The sequence below is a fragment of the Rousettus aegyptiacus genome, unplaced genomic scaffold, assembly GCF_014176215.1.
Source record: "Rousettus aegyptiacus isolate mRouAeg1 unplaced genomic scaffold, mRouAeg1.p scaffold_m13_p_3, whole genome shotgun sequence".
Lineage (NCBI taxonomy): Eukaryota > Metazoa > Chordata > Mammalia > Chiroptera > Pteropodidae > Rousettus > Rousettus aegyptiacus.
In genome coordinates this window covers 5,071,510-5,089,698 of record NW_023416306.1, presented here as the reverse complement: position 1 = coordinate 5,089,698, position 18,189 = coordinate 5,071,510, and the positions used below count along the sequence as shown (strand labels likewise).

Genomic DNA, 18,189 nt, shown 5'->3' with positions numbered 1-18,189 from the left:
GAAATGAAGACCTTTAAGGCCAAGAGAAGTCAATTTAATTTGGTAATATAAATATATCATTCCACGTCCTCAATTTATTTCTGAGGCATTTACACAATTCACAACGACCAATGTGACGAAAACAGCGTGGTGAGGGCTCGGCACTGGGTGGGACACGGTAGCCTTCTCCAACAGTGAGCCCCTCACAAAATGAAACATTCTGGAAGGGGCTGTTCCTGGTCATGCATGATCGCTTTTTAGCAGAAGGCATGGTCCCCAAGATCTTGGGTTTGGCACAGAGTGGCCACCAGGGCATAGCCTTGTGCCTCGCTGGGCAGGGCCACAGGAGAGCTGCAGATGCCAGCAGGAGTCAGGTCGGCGTTCTCCCCAGCCCACCAGAAGCACCTGTAAGTGACAAACTGGAACAAAAGGAGGTGGGGTGAAGGGCCTCGGCTGGGTTGCACCCCGCGGGCCCACTCGGCCCCCTCTTAGCTTCAGCTCTGCCTCCATGCAGCTGTCGGGAGCGCGCGGACTCGGAGCCGTCCCGCTCCTGGAAGTGCCCGGCACACCCTTCAAATTAAGGGGGTATAAACGTGTCCCAAGTCTCAGCCCTGTCCTTTTCTCCAGCACGGGTTGAGAATGTGGGGGTGCTGCCAGAGGGAGGGGTGGAAAGGGGCAGTCTCACTGAAAGACACAGGCCTTTTCCCACTGGAATGATGGCGGCTGCCAGGCTTTCTGTGCACCAAGGATCATGTCCATCTTCAACCTGCACCTCCGACGGGCAGGACCGGAGGCTCCCTGCTAAGGCCGCCGCGGGCACTTACATCTGGCACCAGGCTGCCCGAGCTGCCCAGACCCAGTTCCCTTCGGTCCGGGAGCTGTCAGATGTCGTCCTCGACAGGGCCGCCATGCTCACTGAGGAGGTACCACTTCAGCCTGTCGGGCAGAGGGAGGGCTTTGACCTTTGCGTCCACGGGCCATGGCTGAAGGTAGAGCCGGATGTAAACACGACACAGGTGCTTGAGGGGCGGGGGGTAGCTCTCCAGCTGCCTCAGGGAGAAGTGAAGGGCCCGGATCTTTTCTGCCAGGCTGCCCACCGGATGGATGTCAAAGTTTTCTGGCAGCTGGAGTCTTGGGGAGTTAGTCACCATGAGGTCCAGGACAGTCTCAGCTTTGCGCAGGAGGTCCGCGTGGCTCTCGTCTTCGGCGCAGCCTGAGTGGGAACAGAGCCTCTCGAAGACGATGTGGAAGCCGGACCAGCAGGACGCACCGTGGAGGGAACAGTTGTAGGCGGCTCCGGACTCCAGCAGGAAGCGCAGGAGCGGGAAGTGCAGCTTGAAGCTCTTGAGGCAGATGTGCGTGAGGGACTCGTGGGCGGGGCACTCGCTGGGGTCGGCGCCATGAGCCAGCAGCAGCTGTGTGACTTGGAAGCAGAAGCGGTTGATCATCTGGGCTTCCTCCTTGTCCCCTCCCACCGTCTCTCCAAGCAGGAAGATGATGCAGGTGAACACAGTGTCCCCATCTTTGGTGGTTGCCTTGACGTCTGCCCCTAGAGGAGGCAGTGGGGAGAAGAGAAGGTGGGAGAAGGCCTTAAGCCCCTGCAAAGTAATGCTTCACGTTTGGGGGGGGGGGAGTGGGCGGGGCGAGCCTCACCTCCTTCCAGCAGGAGCCGGATGTTCTCGGTATTGTGGATCTGCACGCCGTCGCTGCTGGCCAAAGCGTGGAGCAGAGCGGTCTTTCCTGAGGAGGGATGGAGAGTGAGGAGAGGGAGGCCAAGGCAGCCCTGGGGCAAACAGATGCTCAGGACCAGAGGTGAACTTCACAGAAGACTGACCTCTCGGCCAGGGCTGAGGGTGACCGTTTTCTGGCTCTTCTCTTTCCACCCACAGAAAACAGAACAGAAGAGCCAAGAGAGGCAGGGCTTTTCTGGACCCTGAGAAGCCAGCAGAGACCCAGCTGAGGGTCTTATGAAGACAGGAGGCCACAGCTCGCTCAGAAGCTGAGCGCACGCCCCACAGACAGCCCTTGGGGCTGGCGTGGGGCCGGTGACTGCTCTCTCTGTAGCCTCTGTGCCGGGCCGTGCTGTGCCAGCAGATGGGCTGCATCCGGCCTGCCAACCCCCCCCCCCGCCCCCGGTCATCCTGGGGCTCCCCCGGTTTCCCTCACCAGGCACTCTGGCCCAGGGCTGTCCTGCTTTCCCACAGGAGGCACCCACCATGCTTGTCGGCGGCGTTGACGTCTGCCCCGAGGTCCAGGAGGCGCTGCAGGCAGGGCAGGCGCTCTGGCTCCTCGCTGGCCAGGTCCAGGGGGCTGCTCTCGTGGATCTGAGCCAAGAAAGCATGGCCAGGTTGGCCTGAGGGCCTGGGAGGCTGCTCAGAGCCCCCGAATGTGCCCCCCCATCAGAGCGGGCGGGACCTGGCCCTTACCCGGTCCCTCCGGTTGATGTCGGCCCCGTGGCGCACCAGCAGCTCCACCATGTCGGGCTGGTTCCGCAGGACAGCGATGTGCAGCGCCGTGTAGTAGGTGACCGGGTCTGGGGGCACAGACATAGCTTGTGTCAAGCCCACCCACGGGCACTTTCTTGTAGGATCCCAGGACCTGGCCGGGCAGCCCAGCCCAGCACTCCCACCAGAGGGGGCCCAAACTGTCACCCTGAGGGGTCAGATGGAGTTGTCCTCATCGGCTGCTACAGCGCAGGCTCTAGAGTCAGATCCAGGTTCGGGGCTCGGGGATGTTCTACTGGGCACAGTAATTAATCTGTTTGGGCTTTAGTTTCCTCTTCTGTAAAATGGGACCATAAAACAGGGCATGTCCTCTCGAGCTGTCGGGAGGACACCGAGGGACAGCTCCTTAAGCCTGGCGACAACAGCCACGTTCGCGAGACGGGCTTCAAGTGACTGACTCCAGAATGGGCCCCCTACCTCAGCTCCTTGCCCCTCCAGGAGCCCAGCAGGCTCTGAGCCTGTCCTCACATGGGGAGGAGAGACAAGCCTGGCCACGTCCTGTGTTGGCAGGAAGACCCCCCCCCCCCAGCAAGGCAGGTCGGCCCTGCACATCTGCTGGACGGCCCCGCCCTCGCTGGGGGAAAGGCAGACAGGAGAGGCAAATAGCTCCATCGCCTTCCCGACTCCCATCCGGCACTTACGAGCTAGAGGCCGACAGGGTCCCGCCAGGATTTTTGCCCAGGGTGCCCTACCTGTTTTCCCTCCTCCTTATGGCATGAACAGAAATGCAAGACGGCTCAGAATAGGTGGCAGGAAAGTACCCTCCCCGAGCTCGGGGCGCAGTGCCAGGGCTGCATCTTCACCTTAGCGGGAGCGGGGAATGAGCTGGGAGCTGGGAAGATCTGCTAACCCCACCGCATGGCAGAAGTGGCGGCAAACTCGCTCCTGGACCGGAGGCGGTAAGGGCCACCTGAAACCCGCAGGGGGATGGGAGGCCACCCAGTGTGGGTCTCCTTGTTGTCACCCATGAAATAAATGAAGTAGCTCCTAAGAGAACAGTCAGGCAGAGCCCAAAGGCCTGGCTGCCCGCCCAGGGCAGGGCCACTTTAAGCCACCTATGCTCCCCAGCCCCCCTGGGCTCCCCCTGACCTTCAAAGTTGAGGTTGGCCCCGTTCTGCAGAAGAACATCGGCTGCCTGGGTCAGTCCCAGCTCAGCCATCTTCAACAGGGCGTTGCTCACGCCTTCCTGGTAAAATGGAGAGTGAGCCTTTCTCTCCAGCAGCTCAGTAAGAACAAGGATCCGGCTCTCTTCACTGGCAACATAACTGGGCCTGGGGCAGGAGAGAGGCGGACCAGCTGAGGGTGGGAAGAGCTGTGGAACCAGTTGGGCTGGGCACCCTGTGGGTGAGAAGCCTTTAGCCTCCTGCCGTCATCACCCCCCTTAGGCACTGCCCTGGCTGTGTGCGCAGAAAGTCTCTTTGGTAAAGCTCTGTGGGAGGGAGGGGGCTAAGCTAAGCTAGGTCTTTGAACTGGAGCAGACTCCCCAGGTTTGCTCAGAAACGAGCTGTGTCCAGCCTCCTCCCAAGTAGCCCAGAGAATCTGGTTCCTGGCTTGGGTACAAAGCCTCACACACCTGGGACCCTCGGCAGCCAGCAGCAAGAACCAGACACTGATGCTCCTTAGATCGTGATTGTCCCCGAGCTGCAGGGGGGCCAGGGCAGCCTCCTGCCCTGTTCTCACTCAGGGAGATGATTAGCCTCCTGGTCTCCCAAAGGCTGAGTGCACAGCAGGCTCCTCACGCCCCAGCCCCAACCCGCTACCTCCCCGGCAGAACTGACCACTGAGAACTGCCATGGCTCACCCCAGAAGTGCAGGCCCAGGGACAGCCCATGACCTTGCACGAAGCTCCCTCACAGCCATCATCTCCTCCTCTTGGTGAGGCCTCTTCTCCCACTGGTGTTCCTCATTCCCCTTTTCCCCTTAGCTGCACCCATCTGCACCCCTCCGATTGTTGGGGTCAAGTTTCAACCCTTAGTGCCTGGACAGGATTCCAACTCACCCCCACCCATCCCTAGAGAGTGTGCCCAGTGCCCCCACGGGTGCAAAGAAAACATTCTGGGACTATGGAAGTCCACGCAGCTCCCTCTGCTGCCCTATGCCCACCCACCCCCAAACAGCCTCAGAGTTAAAGAAACACCCTGCACTGCATTTTCAGAACAAGCCTCCAAGTGAACAGAACAGCGGGAACAGCGATGAAGAAAGCCTACGTTTCTAGCCAAAGTCCCGGAAGACATGCATAATAGCCACTGAGTTTGAAATTCCAACTGATCTGGGAAACGCACCCCCCACCCCCCTTCCTCTGCTCTTTCCTCCATTACACCGAAGCACTACACACTTTGAACATCTGTCAGTCTCTTCCTCTGGCGCATAAGCATCAGGAAGGCTGGGGGTTTTGTTTAGGTCACTGCCGTCCCCCTGAATGATTCACTTTCTGACATTTTCCCCACCGGGTCACGGGGAGAGTACTCACGTCTGTATAAAACGCAAACTCGGCTACAGAAAGTTTATTTTCGCCCTGCCCTGGGGTAAAAATTGAGGCCCTCTGCTCCTCTGCAACTCCGGGTGGAGGGCACCGAACAGGGTGGGCACTGGGGCAGAGGCCTCGCCGACGCCCGCCCTGCAGCCCCTCCCTGCGCTGGCCTGGAGCACCCCGCCCCCTGCACCCGGCAGGACGTGAGCCAGCGCGGGGGAGCTCGCACTCCAAGCCGCGCAACTCTGGCCTCCGCCGCAGTTTCTTATCTGAAAGGTGGGGTCACAGATACCCTCTCTCCTCCCCGCTCGCAATGACAACTAAAAGCAAGCAGCGACAGGTCGCAGCGGCCCCGATAGGCCGGGGGGAAGGGAGCGAGTTACCCGTCCAGGGGCTCCTGCCGCTCGGGGTCCTGAATCCCCAGGGAGCCCAGAATCGCATCCACCAGTGGCTGGTACTCGAAGATGATCCTCCGGAAGCCGTGCAGGAACGGCATCGCGGCGACCCCGGGCTCGGCAGGGCGGCCGCACCTTCCGCCGAGGCCGGCACAGCAAGCGGGCGCGACCAGGGGCTGCGGGCCTGGCCTGCTGCGGGCCTCTGCTGGTCCAGCCCCCGCGCTTGCCGGGTCCGCCGCCGCACCCGCAGCTCCGCGCCGGAAATGACCCTCGCACTGACTTCTGGCCCGCGCCGGCCCCGGAAAGAGAGCGGCGGCGGCAGCGCCCCCTGCAGGCACGGAGGACCGCCGGCGTCTGGGAGCGCGAGCCGGGCGTGTCCGGCGGGCGGCGCGGGGGAGTGGAGGGCGCGGACCCGCCGCCAAACCTGATCCCAGCCCGAGGCGCGCCCGCCCCACCCCTCCTCTTCCCGCCCGGCGCGACCCTGCTCGGCCCCTGCGATCCCGCCCGCGGCCGCTGGGCGCCGTCCGAGCTCGCCCGTTGCACGGCCCCGCCCCTGCGGTGGAGGTGACTGCAACCCAGGCGCCCCGACGCCTAGGACCACTCTTCTGGAGTTTAGGCATCTTCCTTTAGGCCACGTATTTGAGCCTCACGGACCTGGACCCCCACGGTGGGGCCCTAATGACTTCATGATTCTGGAAAGTCCATTATGAAGAGGTGTGCCGTCCTAGCCTTGGCTTCCCACCCGCCTCCATGGAGGCTTGGAAGTCTCTCCCGCCTGGCTCCTGCCAGAGGCAAGAGTTGTCCAGGGGAGGGAAATCGGTTTAGAATCACATTCAAAGACATTCCAATGTGTCTTATAAAAAACATTCAAAACGGGCACAGTAAGCCTCCACCAAGAGCAAAACAGAGCTCGCAAGAAAACCGCATCCAAAGCCTGCCCAGGTCCAGCTATGGGGACCCAGTGGGGTTGAATATACAGCAGGGGCTGGATAATTGTTCACTATTGTTAAGTTTACCAGGTTGTTGTGCAGACCAAATACCAAACTATTAAAATCCGACTGGGAGCTCAAAACCTTATTTTGCACTCCCCCTCCCCCCGGAATTGTGGAAAGAGGAGGGGTGGGGATGGCCAGCAGCGCTGAAGCCCCTTTAGGGCAGGCCGGCGTGGGCTTTCCAGGACCTCCGGCCCGTAGGTGACCCAGGGGCTTCACAGCCCTCCTCTCATTTGATCCCGGATCTCTTGCTCTAGACTGGCCCAGAGACCACAAGGTCTGGGACCAGGCTGGTCTGAGGCCAGCTTCTGCCCTGGCTCCATTAGTTCCCTAAATACAAGGTACCACAAAGCAGCACCAATGGGCAGCCTAAAACAGTAGATCTATTCCCTCCCAGTTCTGGGGGCCATAAGTCTCAAATCAAGGGGTTGGTAGGGCCCGGCTTCCTCCAAATCCTCTGGAGTGGAATCCTTTCTGTTTCTCCCAGCTCCTGGCAGTCCTAGGCATTCCTCGGCTTGAGGCAGCCTCGCTCCAATCTCTGCCTCCCTCTGCCTCCACGTGGCCTTCCTCCCTGTCTCTGTCTCTGTCCCAGATTCCCTCTCCTTTCTAAATGATACCAGTCATTGGATATAGAGCCCACCCTAAGCCAGTATGACCCCTTCTTAACTTGATTACATTTGCAAAAAACCCTATTTACAAATAAGGTCGGAGTCATAGGTACCCGGGGCTAGGACTTAAACATATCTTTTTGGAGGACTCAGTTAAAGCCATTGTAATAGGTGGCACCAGGCGTGATCCTTGTGGTCTCTGGGCCTCCGTTTCCTCACCTGTAACATGAAGGCCCTTCAGCTCTGACAGTCTTGAAGGCAATGAAGAGCTCTGCCAACAAGAAAACTAGAATTGTCCTCTGACCGGCACAGTAACGATATGAGTTAACTTGTATTTTACTGAGCCCTTTTGATGTGCCAGGCACTGCACTAAACGCTTGACATACTCATCTCAATAAATCCTATGAAGGAGGCGATGGCATGACACACCGTTTTACAAACAAGGACACTGAGGCTTGGAGAGAGGCTTGTCCAATGTCATGCAGCCAGGTCTGGGGGGCTCTGTCACATATCTGGCCTCTGAGAGTGGAGTGCCCTGCAGCTCCTCTGGCTCTGGGCCCGAGAGGGTCTGGACATGCGGGAGGGGGGACTTGACCCCTGCTCTGTCACAGCCCTTGGGCACCACGCGCTGGAGCCAGGCCCTGCCGCCTGCCTGTCGCCCCGGCGCCTATCTTTGGAAAGCTCCGTGGCCCCTGACCTCCCTCCTGTCAGCAGGAGCAACCTTGTTTCCTCCATCTGCCTCCCATTAAGCCTCGGTCGCTCCAAACCTTCTTTTTTCTTTTCTCACCACTGCCCCTCACTGCCCTGACAGCTTAGCCACTTTCTGCTGCTCACCTCTGGGGTTCCTCAGCAAGTTGGGGGTTCTGGGGCCAAACACCCAGCACTCACATCCCGGCAGGGTCTGTCCCTGTTTCCTACCCAACCCCCCCCCCCCCCAACCAGGGAGTTTAAGAGTCATTCGACTATCTAATGTACAGAGAAGGGTACAACCTGAATATATAAAGAATTGTTAAAAACCAACAAGAAAGCAAAAAACGCTAATAGAAAAATGGGCAAGGGACATGCACAGGTGAGTCCCAAAGGATGCAAACTGTCAACAGACACAGGAGAGGAGTTTAGCCTCTCCGGCTGCCTAACACCAACAGTGACAATAGCTGACATGTAGGACTGACCGTGTGCGAAGCTCTGACCTCCGGCAGTTCGACAAGCAAGTTGCAGAATAGTAGGTATAGTAGGCTCACATTGAGGCGAAGCTTAGCATGTGTGCGTGTGCGCGTAAGCATGTGGATGTGGATGATTCTCGATGCCCCCAAGCTGAGATGTTAACGCTGGTTGTTTCTGGGTCCTGGGATCCAGGGAACTGTCATCTTCTTTGTGCTTCTACGTATTTTCTACCTTTTTACCAATGAATATATCTCACCTGAGACTCAAAACGCTAAATCAGCCAGAGGCAGAGAATCAGGCTCTGAACGTGCCTCTTATACCTACAGTTGAGGGTGAGGTCACGAGCACCTGGGCCAGGCGCCAGTCTGGCCACCAAACCCTTTCTCCTCCCAACGCCATCGAGTGACGTCTCTTCCGCACGCAGCTCCCCTCCCCCAGGCCCTCCCAGCCTGCACCGGTGCATGCTTCGCCTCTCTCCCCGGTCCTCTGGGTTACTGTAGGGCCCAGCCTGACTGTATGAATGACATTGACAATGACAGCGGCCTTTGGGTAACTGTGTCCTACGGCCCGTGGATTAGATTAGAAGCTTAACACGCATCATGTCATTCATGGACTCGTCATAACACCCCAGTAAGGAAGTACCAGCAGGATTTCCACGTCATAGTCCAGGAAACTGAGGCTCAGACAGATAACTGACCAACTCGAGGTCAGGGAGCTAGTGAGGGGCCCGGGTGGGAGTCGAACCCAGAGCCTGGCTCTTAACTTCTCCCGGGAGCCCCGTCTCAGGACACTACTTCTTGCCCCGTCACTCCCTTGCACACTCACTCTCACACGCACACAGTCTAGCTCACACATTCACACTGTCTCACACATGCTCACATACACCCACATATATGCACACCATAGACTCATTCTCACACACTCCCCCGCAACGCGCACACGCCTGTCTCTCACACTCACTCTTCCACTCTCACATACTTTGCACACCTATATTCACACTCACCAGACATAACCACACTCTCACGCACTGTTATGCTCTTAAACACTCACCCACGTGTAGCGTCTCCTCCACTCTCTCACACGCACACTCACAGACACACGCGCTCTCTCGCACAAGCCCAGGGCGCGTAGCTCCTGCAAAGGGTGGCGTCCCCGGCCACATCTCAGCCGCTTCACCCTCTGCAGGTCCCTCTGCCCGGGAGGGGCTGCCAGCAGCCAGGTCTGTCCTTTATGGGGCCCTCGGGAGAGAATTCGGGTGAAAGGCCCCCTTTTAATTTCTCTTTCTTTTCATTTGATGGCGCTTCCATGAAGCGAGACCTTTGGAGAGCACGCAGCCTGCCACGGGGCGCCCCGCTCGTCCCCCTGCGTGCGGGGCCTGCAGCCTGAGCCCTGGCAGGTCCCGGGCGCACCGGGGCGCAGAGGCGGCGGGCCAGGCATCTGCAGTGTGATCGGGGAATTGCCGCCCCTAGGCTTCCTCCTGTCTGTACCTCTCCTCAGGCCTCCCCACCTTGACCTCCAACCCTCATGACCCCAGCGTGTCACGGACCAGGGGCCCAGCCTGCTTGGCCCTGTTTGGCCACAGTCCCCGCGCTGAGGGGCAGGGCCCCGAGGCCCCTCTCCCAGAGGCCCGGCCCTCTGTGGGGAACCGAGGGAACAGGAGCAGACGGCAGGACGCCGGCGGGGCCAGCGGACGGCCTTCCGGTGTCTTCCCTCGTCCTGTTTGCTCTCCTGAGAAGCACTCAAGGGCGCTTCGGGGACTTAGACACTTACGGGACGCAAGCCCCAGGGACCTCTTTGCTCCCTGCGGCCTGCCCTGCTTCTGCCCCACCTCGTGGCCCTGCGGGAAACCTGCCCTTGCCGGCCAGAGCCCCTGGCTCCCTGACACCCGTCCCCTGCCCCATACCAGGCCCTGGTGCCTGGCTGTGGCGTAGGGCCTGTGAGAGCCGGCGATGAGCCGGGCTAACCCCTGGTACAACTCCTAGACGGACTGCCGAGGGACCTCCTTTTCTCTGCCGTCCCTTTGTGCCCACGTCAGAAGCCCTGCCTGACCTCCAGTCCCTTCTGGGCGGGGTGAGACCTCAGGGCCTCCAGAAGCCCAGGGCATAGGGCGAGAAGGTGCTGAGCGCCTGTTTCATCCCTCTTGGGCTCCCATGACGCATGATCAAATACTGGGTGGCTTAAACGACCGACCTTTATTACCCACCATTCTGGAGGCTGGGACGGTCAAGGTCGAGGTGCTGCAAGGCAAATTGCATTCCGAGGCCTCTTCTTTTGGCTTGTAGGCAGACTCCATCTCTCTGTGTGTTCACGTGACCTCTTCCTGTACCCAGGCCCAAGAGGGCGGGCTCTGGTCCCTTCTTCTTCTTATAAGGGCACAAATCCCATTGTGGGGGCCTGACTCTCATACCCTCGTCTGCCCTATGCACTTCTCAACCTCCTCATACCAGCCCATTGGGGGCGGCCTTCAATATATGAATTGGTCCAACACTGGTCTCTGCAGAGCCCCTCAGACCCCTCACCCCAAGGTGGGGGGAAGCCAGGCCCAGGTCCTGGTTTGGGGCTCTATCACCCTCACTACACCATCTGCACAAGAAGATGGCGGCTTTGGGGCTCCCCTAGATTAGGTTCTTTCCCATTCCAGAATATGGAGGAACTGTCTCCAGAAATCATGCCCGGCCTCTTCCTGGCAGAGCCTCGCCTCCTAATTGCTGGTCAGCCGGCCTCTGCCTCTCCCATCCCTGGCAAGCAGATCCGTGTGACCTGGGCTCAGGTCTTACCCTGTCTGAGCCTTGATATATCTGGCTGTTGAATGGGTGGGGGATGAGAAGGTCTGCGCCTGCCCCATGTCCGGCTGCTGTGTGAGCCCAGAATCCTGATCCCAGCGAATAACCCCCTGTCTGGCCCCCGCTGGCACCCACCTGGCATCAGTCCCTGGCAGGCAAGCCCAGAGGCAGAGCTCAGGGGAGGGGCTCACTGGGCCCCCTCCAGCCACTGCAGCTAAGCCCAGTTGGGCTCTGCCAAGGGAGGGCTGGAAGGGCTCAGGTTCCCTGGGGAAGGAGGGAGGACAGAGGGAGGTAGTTGCAGGGCAGGGTCCTTTGTGCTCCCCGGGAAGCCCCCCACCGCACACCCCCACTGCCTCGGTTGGCAAAGCTGACGGCAGGAAGAACCCCGTCGGCCATCCGTCAGGGAGACAGAGTGGGCCCATTTGAGGAGGGGAGCCGGGAAATTTGATCATTAAGAAACCCTCCTGGCTGTCTGGGGGAATTTAATTAAATTGCTGGAGAGGGCTGTGAGAGAGAGCCACATCTGGAACCAATATGTGGGCTTTGATTTCTTCCCTCCTCTCTCTCTCCCTCTCTCCCTCCCTCTTCCCATCTCACTGCTGTAAAAGGGAACACGGTAGAGCCCTGGAGTGTTGGTTCCTCTGGGAGAGAATTCCTGGCAGACAGAGACAGAGAAAGACCAACATGTAAAACCCCGGCGGAGACACAGACGGAGGCGGAAGAGCAGAAATGGAAGAAGACGGATACCGAGACACACCGCGGCGGACCGGCCGGACGGAGAGCCTGGGAAGAAGACGGGGGGCGTGGCCAGGCCGTGCCCTGGGGATTGGCTGTGGAGGTTTCAGCCGTGACGAGAGATGAAGGCCCACTTTGCAGAGCGTGAGAGTAAGTCCCAGAGGATTCCAGAAATCGACGCACCCGGCTAAGAGTTCATGGGTCACCAGCATTTATTATAAGGCCCAGCCCTGCTGGAAACACACGTCGTGGGGTGAATCTTCTCGACGCCCCTAAGGGGAAGATACTGTTATCAGCCCCGTTTACAGTCGAGAAGTGAAGCAACTTGCCCAAGGTCACACAGCCCATGAATGACAGTGCTAGGGTTCGATCCCAAGCCTGTCTAGATGCTGTCTAGACATGCAAACCGGGTCACTGTGATTGCCGTTACTTCACGTGGCAGCTCTTTATCACGTGCTCTCGGGCGCCAGGCACCGAGCTAGTCGCCCCGCGGCAGCAGTGTGGACTCCGAGCAGGAAGCTCCCAGCAGGCCCAGGAGGTGCCGAGTCCTTGTGGGAACTGAGACAGGCTGACCTGGCCCGGGCAGTTGGAGGTGGTTAAAGTAGGTCCTATGTCTGGACAGCCATTGGCTGAGAAACAGGGTGGGGACAGAGACATGGGTCTCTCTTGCCCTGTGCGGCGGGACCCTCCCGGCCCCAGGTCCCAGTCCCCAGCCCTGAGCCGGGCCGGAGTGGGTGCTCATGGGCCTGGGAGTGGATGAACGACGTCCCCGCCTTGACCCCCATGGCTGAGCCAGAGACACTGACTTAGTCCACCCTTTCAGCGAGTTTCCTGCACGTTAGTGATCCTGCTCCTGGTCTCCAAGCTCACCGCTCGCCCAAGGGCCCAACGAGGCTCCAAGGTTCCTGCCAGCCAGGGCTGCAGGGGAAAAACAGTTTCTACTCTGCGCAGACAACCGCTGGAGTAACTCTCACCCTCCCCTAAAACCCAGCACCTGCCCTCCAGCCCGCACAGCTTGGGGGCCCTTCCTAGACAGCCCTGGGGAAGGCTGAAGTCCACCCCTGAGTTTAACATCTTTCTTCACTTCCTCTGCCAGCAGTGAGCCCCAAGGGCAGGAACCAGCTCCAGCCTGGTCCCCAGTGTAGCCTCAGGCCCAGCCCACAGCTGGCTCAGCAAGGAGCAAGGTACACATTTGTGGAAAGGATGTCTCATGACTTTGGGGCATGCAGAGCAGTTTAAAAAAGCAGTTTAAGGTCTCTGTAGGGAGGGGAAAGCGAGGCACAGTGAGAGGAAAAATGAGGCTCCTGCAGGACCCCAGCCCCTTGGGACAGGTAAGGCTGGAGGCTCTATGGCTCCTTTGCACATGCTGGGTCTCCCACCTGGCTGCCTCTAGACCCCACCCCCTGCCACCTGCTAAATCTCGCTTAATGCCCCTGCCTTAGGGAAGCCCTCCGTGATACACCTCCCCCAGCCCACTGCCCCTCGCTGCTTACTTCTCTGTGGAAATTGGCTAATCGACTTCTCTGCAGGACCGAGCTGTCTGAGTCACTGCTCTGTCCCTCGTTCTGCAGCCTGGGCCCGGCCCTGTGAAGACGCTCACTGAAAACATATGGACAGAGGTGCTAAGCCCTGCATTCAGGTGCAGCCGGCTCGTGAGCTGGAGGAGAGTAGGAGGAAACAGCCCGGGCCGCGTCCTCGGGCTCTGAGTTAGGTCTGAGGCCCCCGCAATGATGGCGATGGCGGCCACAGCCATAGGTGGATGTGACGTGTGCTGCGGGCCGGGGACCAGGTAGGTAGATGCTAGGAATGCCCTGAGCCGGGAGGCAGACGAGGTGGGCGGAAGCGTGAGAACCAGAGGCTTCAGGGCTGTGCTAAGATCCGAGTGATGGGATGGGGTGAGGGCACAAAGCGCGATTGTCAGGGCGGCACTCAGGGAGGCCGCAGGGAGGCCAGGGGCAGCGAGAGCCAGCCAGACGATGGGCCGGGCCGTCCGCACGCCCGCTAATCCGAAACAAACCCGGAGGGCGACGCGGGGTCCCTCCTGGAGGCCCTGCCAGGGCGATGATATACAGAGTTTTAAATAAATGTATCTCATTAGGGACGTGTTGTCTGGCGGTAGAAAAAGGATGCCCTTCTCCACCTCTGCCTCCTGTTTCCAAAAAAAAAAAAAAAAGAAAGAAAAAAAAAGAACCGAAAAAAAAAAAATCCAATGCTACAGCTAAAAAGGAAATTGCATTAACACAGATTGTTTTATTTAAAAAACCTTGACCTCCACTTCAAAAAAAAGTCATTAGACCTTCTCTTTCTCAAAGGCCGCCGGAGCGGTTACGGGGAGGCCTGTTCATTTCTCAATGACTTACTGTTTCACGTGTGAGGAATCGGGAGTAATTTAAGGCTCCCTGCAGAAAGGTGTGTAAATCTTTGCATGTCTAAAGAAACTTTACCAGACCGCTAAGGCGGAGGAAAAGAAAACTGGAAGAGCCCACCCCCTCCCCTTCCTTTTTTTTTTTCCCCCGTTTCTTTCCTTTGGAACTCTGATCTCTTTGATCATAAAAATGGTCATATTTCACCCCCAAAATATCAGCAATCAGCGAACCGAGGAAGCGGGGGGCCAGGGGGAGTTTCACCGCCCGATTAGGCCCCTGGTTTAATTATTTAACGCCTGCCTGGACTGCGCAGGCTGTGAACACACTCTCCTGGCGCGGGTTCAAGAGCCAGTTATAAATAATAATAACTACTACATCCCCAGTTAAGCCGGTGAGCTGGAGGCCTTGCCCTGTCCCTCAGCCCTGCCTCGTCCTCAGTCACTGTGACCCCATTAATGCATGTGCTCCTCCCCCGCCGCCCACCCCATGCATGACAGGGCACAGTCCCATTCCACTCACCACCAAGGAGCCACGGGAAGATGTCGCAGGCCCCATAGGGGCAAGGGCTGGGCCTAAGACCTCCCCTAGGCCATGCTCCAGGTCAGCGCCCTCATCCCCTACATCTTTCGTCTGACTCCCAGAGAGGGCTGGGCTGGTGTGGGTAGGACAGTCCCCAGGGGAGACTTCCAGAGAGCTACAGCGTGGGGGAAGGTCCCAGACGTGGGATTGGTCCTCTGAGCCTCAGTTTCTCCACTTGTAATAGGGAGGTCACGTCAGTCCCAGGATCCCAAAGCCCACAGCCCTTCCGAGTCCCGTCTTTGGCGTTCAGGGTGCAATGGCTGGACCACAGAGCCTCCACGGAGAGTCCCACCAGGGCGAATGGCCTGGCGCTCACCCAGAGTGCCTCAGCACACAGGAAGTGCTCTCCGTGGAATGAGTCCTTCAGGACCACCTCTCAGCAAAGCCCTCACATCCCTGAGGGCAACAGAGGAGGCACCACGTGTCTGTGTAACACGGACACCAAGCTCTGCTTGCTGGGAGCCCCGCCCATAGTAGGTACTCAACAGGAGCTTGTCGTTTGGCTCAGATCCAGATCCAGGACTCTCCCAGCCCTGCCTGGTCCTTGCAACCCCAGGCTCACCTTCATGCTACCTTGGCACCAGCCCAGGCCCCGTCTGTCACACTGGCTGGGTGTTTCCTGGCAACGGGGAATCTGATCACCAGCCATTCGACCGGCAATTCACTGTTGGAACACCTGTGTATGGAGCCCTACTATGTGCCAGTTCATGGCCTACATCACTTCTCCTTCTGTGTAGGCTCTGCGACACAAGGGTGGAAAGGATAGAACAGGCTCAGAGAGGGAAGCTCGTGGCCCAAAGTCACACATCAGGTCCACAGTGGGGTTGACCTTAAATCCAGCCAAGTCGTCCCAGTGAGGACAGGTTTTCTCTGCTCCAGGTTCATCAAAGCCTTTCACACTCATTGAATATATTCCATGTGTCGGGCTCATGCAAGGATTTTTATACATACAGATCACATAATTTGATTCTCACAACCATCCTGTGAGATAGGTGTCTCCAATTTACAGGTGAGGAAACTAAAACCCAGAGAGGTTAAGTGACTTGATCAATGTCACACTGCTAGAGAGTTTCGAATACAGGGCCACTGCATCGAAAAGATTTAAAACAGAAACAGAGAAACGAAAAGTTCACATGAAAGGAGAAGAAAAGAGAAGCTAATACACTGACTTGCCAGCTGGACAGATAGAGTTGTTATGATTATGTCTTAACATTAGCTCTGGGGTTCCTGGTAGCCAAGGCAAAAAGGGAAATGTTCAAGTCTCATTATTTGGTTCTTTTTTTTTTTTTAATGGAGAGATTGCAAGTCTTCAAGAGAAATCGATAACTTCCTAGCCCTAAATTCTCATGGACAAACTTGGCATGATGGTTAGGAGCCTCACAAACTTACCAGGACACAGCTGAAGGCTCTCTGAGTCTGTAATTGTGAAGATGCTGTGAGACAGCGTGGTCCAGTATGTCGCCTGGCTTATAATAAGTCTCATTAAACATGAACCCCTGCCACTATGGAGCATACCTTCATCTTTAGACTTGCAGGTAAGACAGAAACATTTTTCGAGGGGTATAATATTTCAACTCTTGCCAAGAGCTGAGAACTAGGACATCCTGGCTGGGAGATCCTCGGGCAGGAAACTGAGGCTTGGAAAAGCTTGGGCTGAGGGAGAGAGAGAGACAGATGTCCTGTCCCGTTGGGCTCAGCTCCACTTCCCACGGGGTGGACTGGGCTCTGGGATGAGCAGGGAGCCCTGCTGTGATCACAGCCTGACACAATATTTACAGAACCCTGTGATCTGTCACGGTCACGCCTGGTCACGTATGAGTCACATTGGCCTGCGGCATTTATTATTCCCCAGACATGCAGTAGTGAACACAGTTTAGCTCATGTACCTCTGTGTGCTGCCCCTGCTAAACTCTCTCCTCCAAAAGAGGGTCTTGGATATGTGGCCATGGGGCCCGATCAGGTGAATCAGAGACACTGCATGATTCCATGTCATCCTCGGCCTCCGTTTCCCCATCTGTGAAATGGGCCTGGTCCTTGAGTGATTGACAGTCAAGTGTCTCACAGAGGCTGTAATGGCTAAACAATGACACTAATATAACTCCATAAAAAATAGAAAACCATCCCAGTAGAAAAATGGGTAGTGAATATGAACGGACTTTTACAAATAAGAAACGCGAGTGGCCATTAAATACCAAAAATATTGACCTTCGGCCATAATTCAAGGTATGCCGTTTAAAACAAAGAGATGTCTTTCGAAACTTAAAATTAAGTGTTATTACCTCTCTTCCTCAACACCGCCTACCGAGATGGCAAACATCTGCTATTCAGCATCGTGTCGCCCTCGGACCCCTCATGAAGCCCAAGGTCATCACGAAGAGAACCAAGAAGTTCAAAATTAAGCATAACTGGCAGAAACCCAGAGGCACCGACGACAGGATGCAGAGAAGATTCAAGAGCCAGTTCTTGATGCCTCACTGTGGTTACAGGAGCAATAAGAAAAGGAAACACATGCTCCCCATTGACTTCCGGAAGTTCCTAGTCCTCAGTGTCAAGGAGCAGGAAGTAACAATGTTGCTGATGTGCAACAAATCTCGTGGTGTGAGCCTGCTCTCAATGTTTCCACAGTATTTCTTCCAAGAACTGCAAAGCTGTGGAAAGAGCAGCCAGCCGGCCATCAGAGTCACCAATCTGCGTGGCGACGGAAGCAAATAGACTGCTCGTGTGCACTGTCAAGTGGACTTCTACTCGTGTTAAATAAAACCATAAAAACGCTGTCAGAAATAAGTAAACAAACAAACAAAACAGCTCACTGCCAACAAGGAGGTGGAGACACCGCCAGGGGTAGAAGTGAGTACAATGTTTCCAGAGGCTCTTTGGCAATGTCATTTGACTCTCTGACCCAGTGGGTTGGTTTTCTATTTGTTGGTGTAATAGATTATCACGAAGTGTTTCAAAACAATACAGACTTATTATCTTACTGTTCTAGAGATCAGAAGTCTTGGGCTAAAATCAAGGAGTTTGCAGGCTGCGATTTTTTCTGGAGGCTCTAGTGAATAATCTGTTTTCTTGCCTTTTCCAGATACTAGAGGCTGCCCCAATTTTTAACTTCCTGGCTGCCTTCCTCCATCTTCAAAGCCAGCAACAGGCCAGTTGAGTCTTTCTCACCTCGCATCACTCGGACACTGACAGGCCTACCTCTCTTCCACCTTTAAGGACTTAAGGATGCTTGTGATTTACATTGGGCCCACCCATATCATGTAAAATGATCTCCCATTCTTAAGGTCGCCTATAGGCAACCTTAATTCCATCTGCTACATAATTCTGCTTTGCCTTATTCACAGGTTCTAGGGATTGTGATGTGGACATCTTTGGCAGGCAATTATCTGCCTACCACATCCAGATATCCTATTTCTAGGTATTTATTATCAAGAGAATAACTATGGATGTATAGCAATAGTGAATAATATATCATTAGGCTTTCATTAAAAACAGCGGTGGACAAGGCTAATAATGACATAGTAAGTAAGTTAATAAGGAGTCGGTACAACGTAGTTCAGCTTTTATAATATACATGGCTATCTCCATTTATCTAGAATATAGGTATAAGCAAGAAA

At 56.6% G+C, this 18,189-nt stretch overlaps 1 protein-coding gene and 1 long non-coding RNA gene across 4 annotated transcripts; one reads left to right on the top strand and one right to left on the bottom strand.

Annotated features, from left to right (window-relative positions):
* Positions 1-12: 12 nt before the first annotated feature.
* Positions 13-5,613, bottom strand: ASB6 (ankyrin repeat and SOCS box containing 6). Of its 2 annotated transcripts, XM_016133800.2 has the most exons (6): positions 5,337-5,608; positions 3,573-3,754; positions 2,406-2,512; positions 2,195-2,303; positions 1,633-1,719; positions 13-1,528 (listed from the first exon to the last, which is right to left on the bottom strand). In XM_016133800.2, exons 1-6 carry the CDS (start codon positions 5,447-5,449, stop codon positions 861-863), a joined length of 1,266 nt encoding a protein of 421 aa, XP_015989286.1. In that variant the 5' UTR covers positions 5,450-5,608; the 3' UTR covers positions 13-860. The 2 variants fall into 2 exon arrangements, with proteins under 2 accessions (XP_015989286.1, XP_015989288.2); XM_016133802.2 differs by lacking the exon at positions 2,195-2,303 and having other exon boundaries at positions 1,424-1,528; positions 5,337-5,613.
* A 7,241-nt stretch (positions 5,614-12,854) lies between these two features.
* On the top strand, positions 12,855-16,992 carry LOC107504592. 2 transcript variants are annotated; one of them, XR_001595512.2, is made up of 5 exons: positions 12,855-12,961; positions 13,160-13,419; positions 13,943-14,039; positions 15,872-16,110; positions 16,882-16,992. It is a non-coding gene; the product is annotated as an uncharacterized LOC107504592 (long non-coding RNA). The 2 variants fall into 2 exon arrangements; XR_001595511.2 differs by having other exon boundaries at positions 14,760-16,110.
* The last annotated feature ends 1,197 nt before the right edge of the window (positions 16,993-18,189 follow it).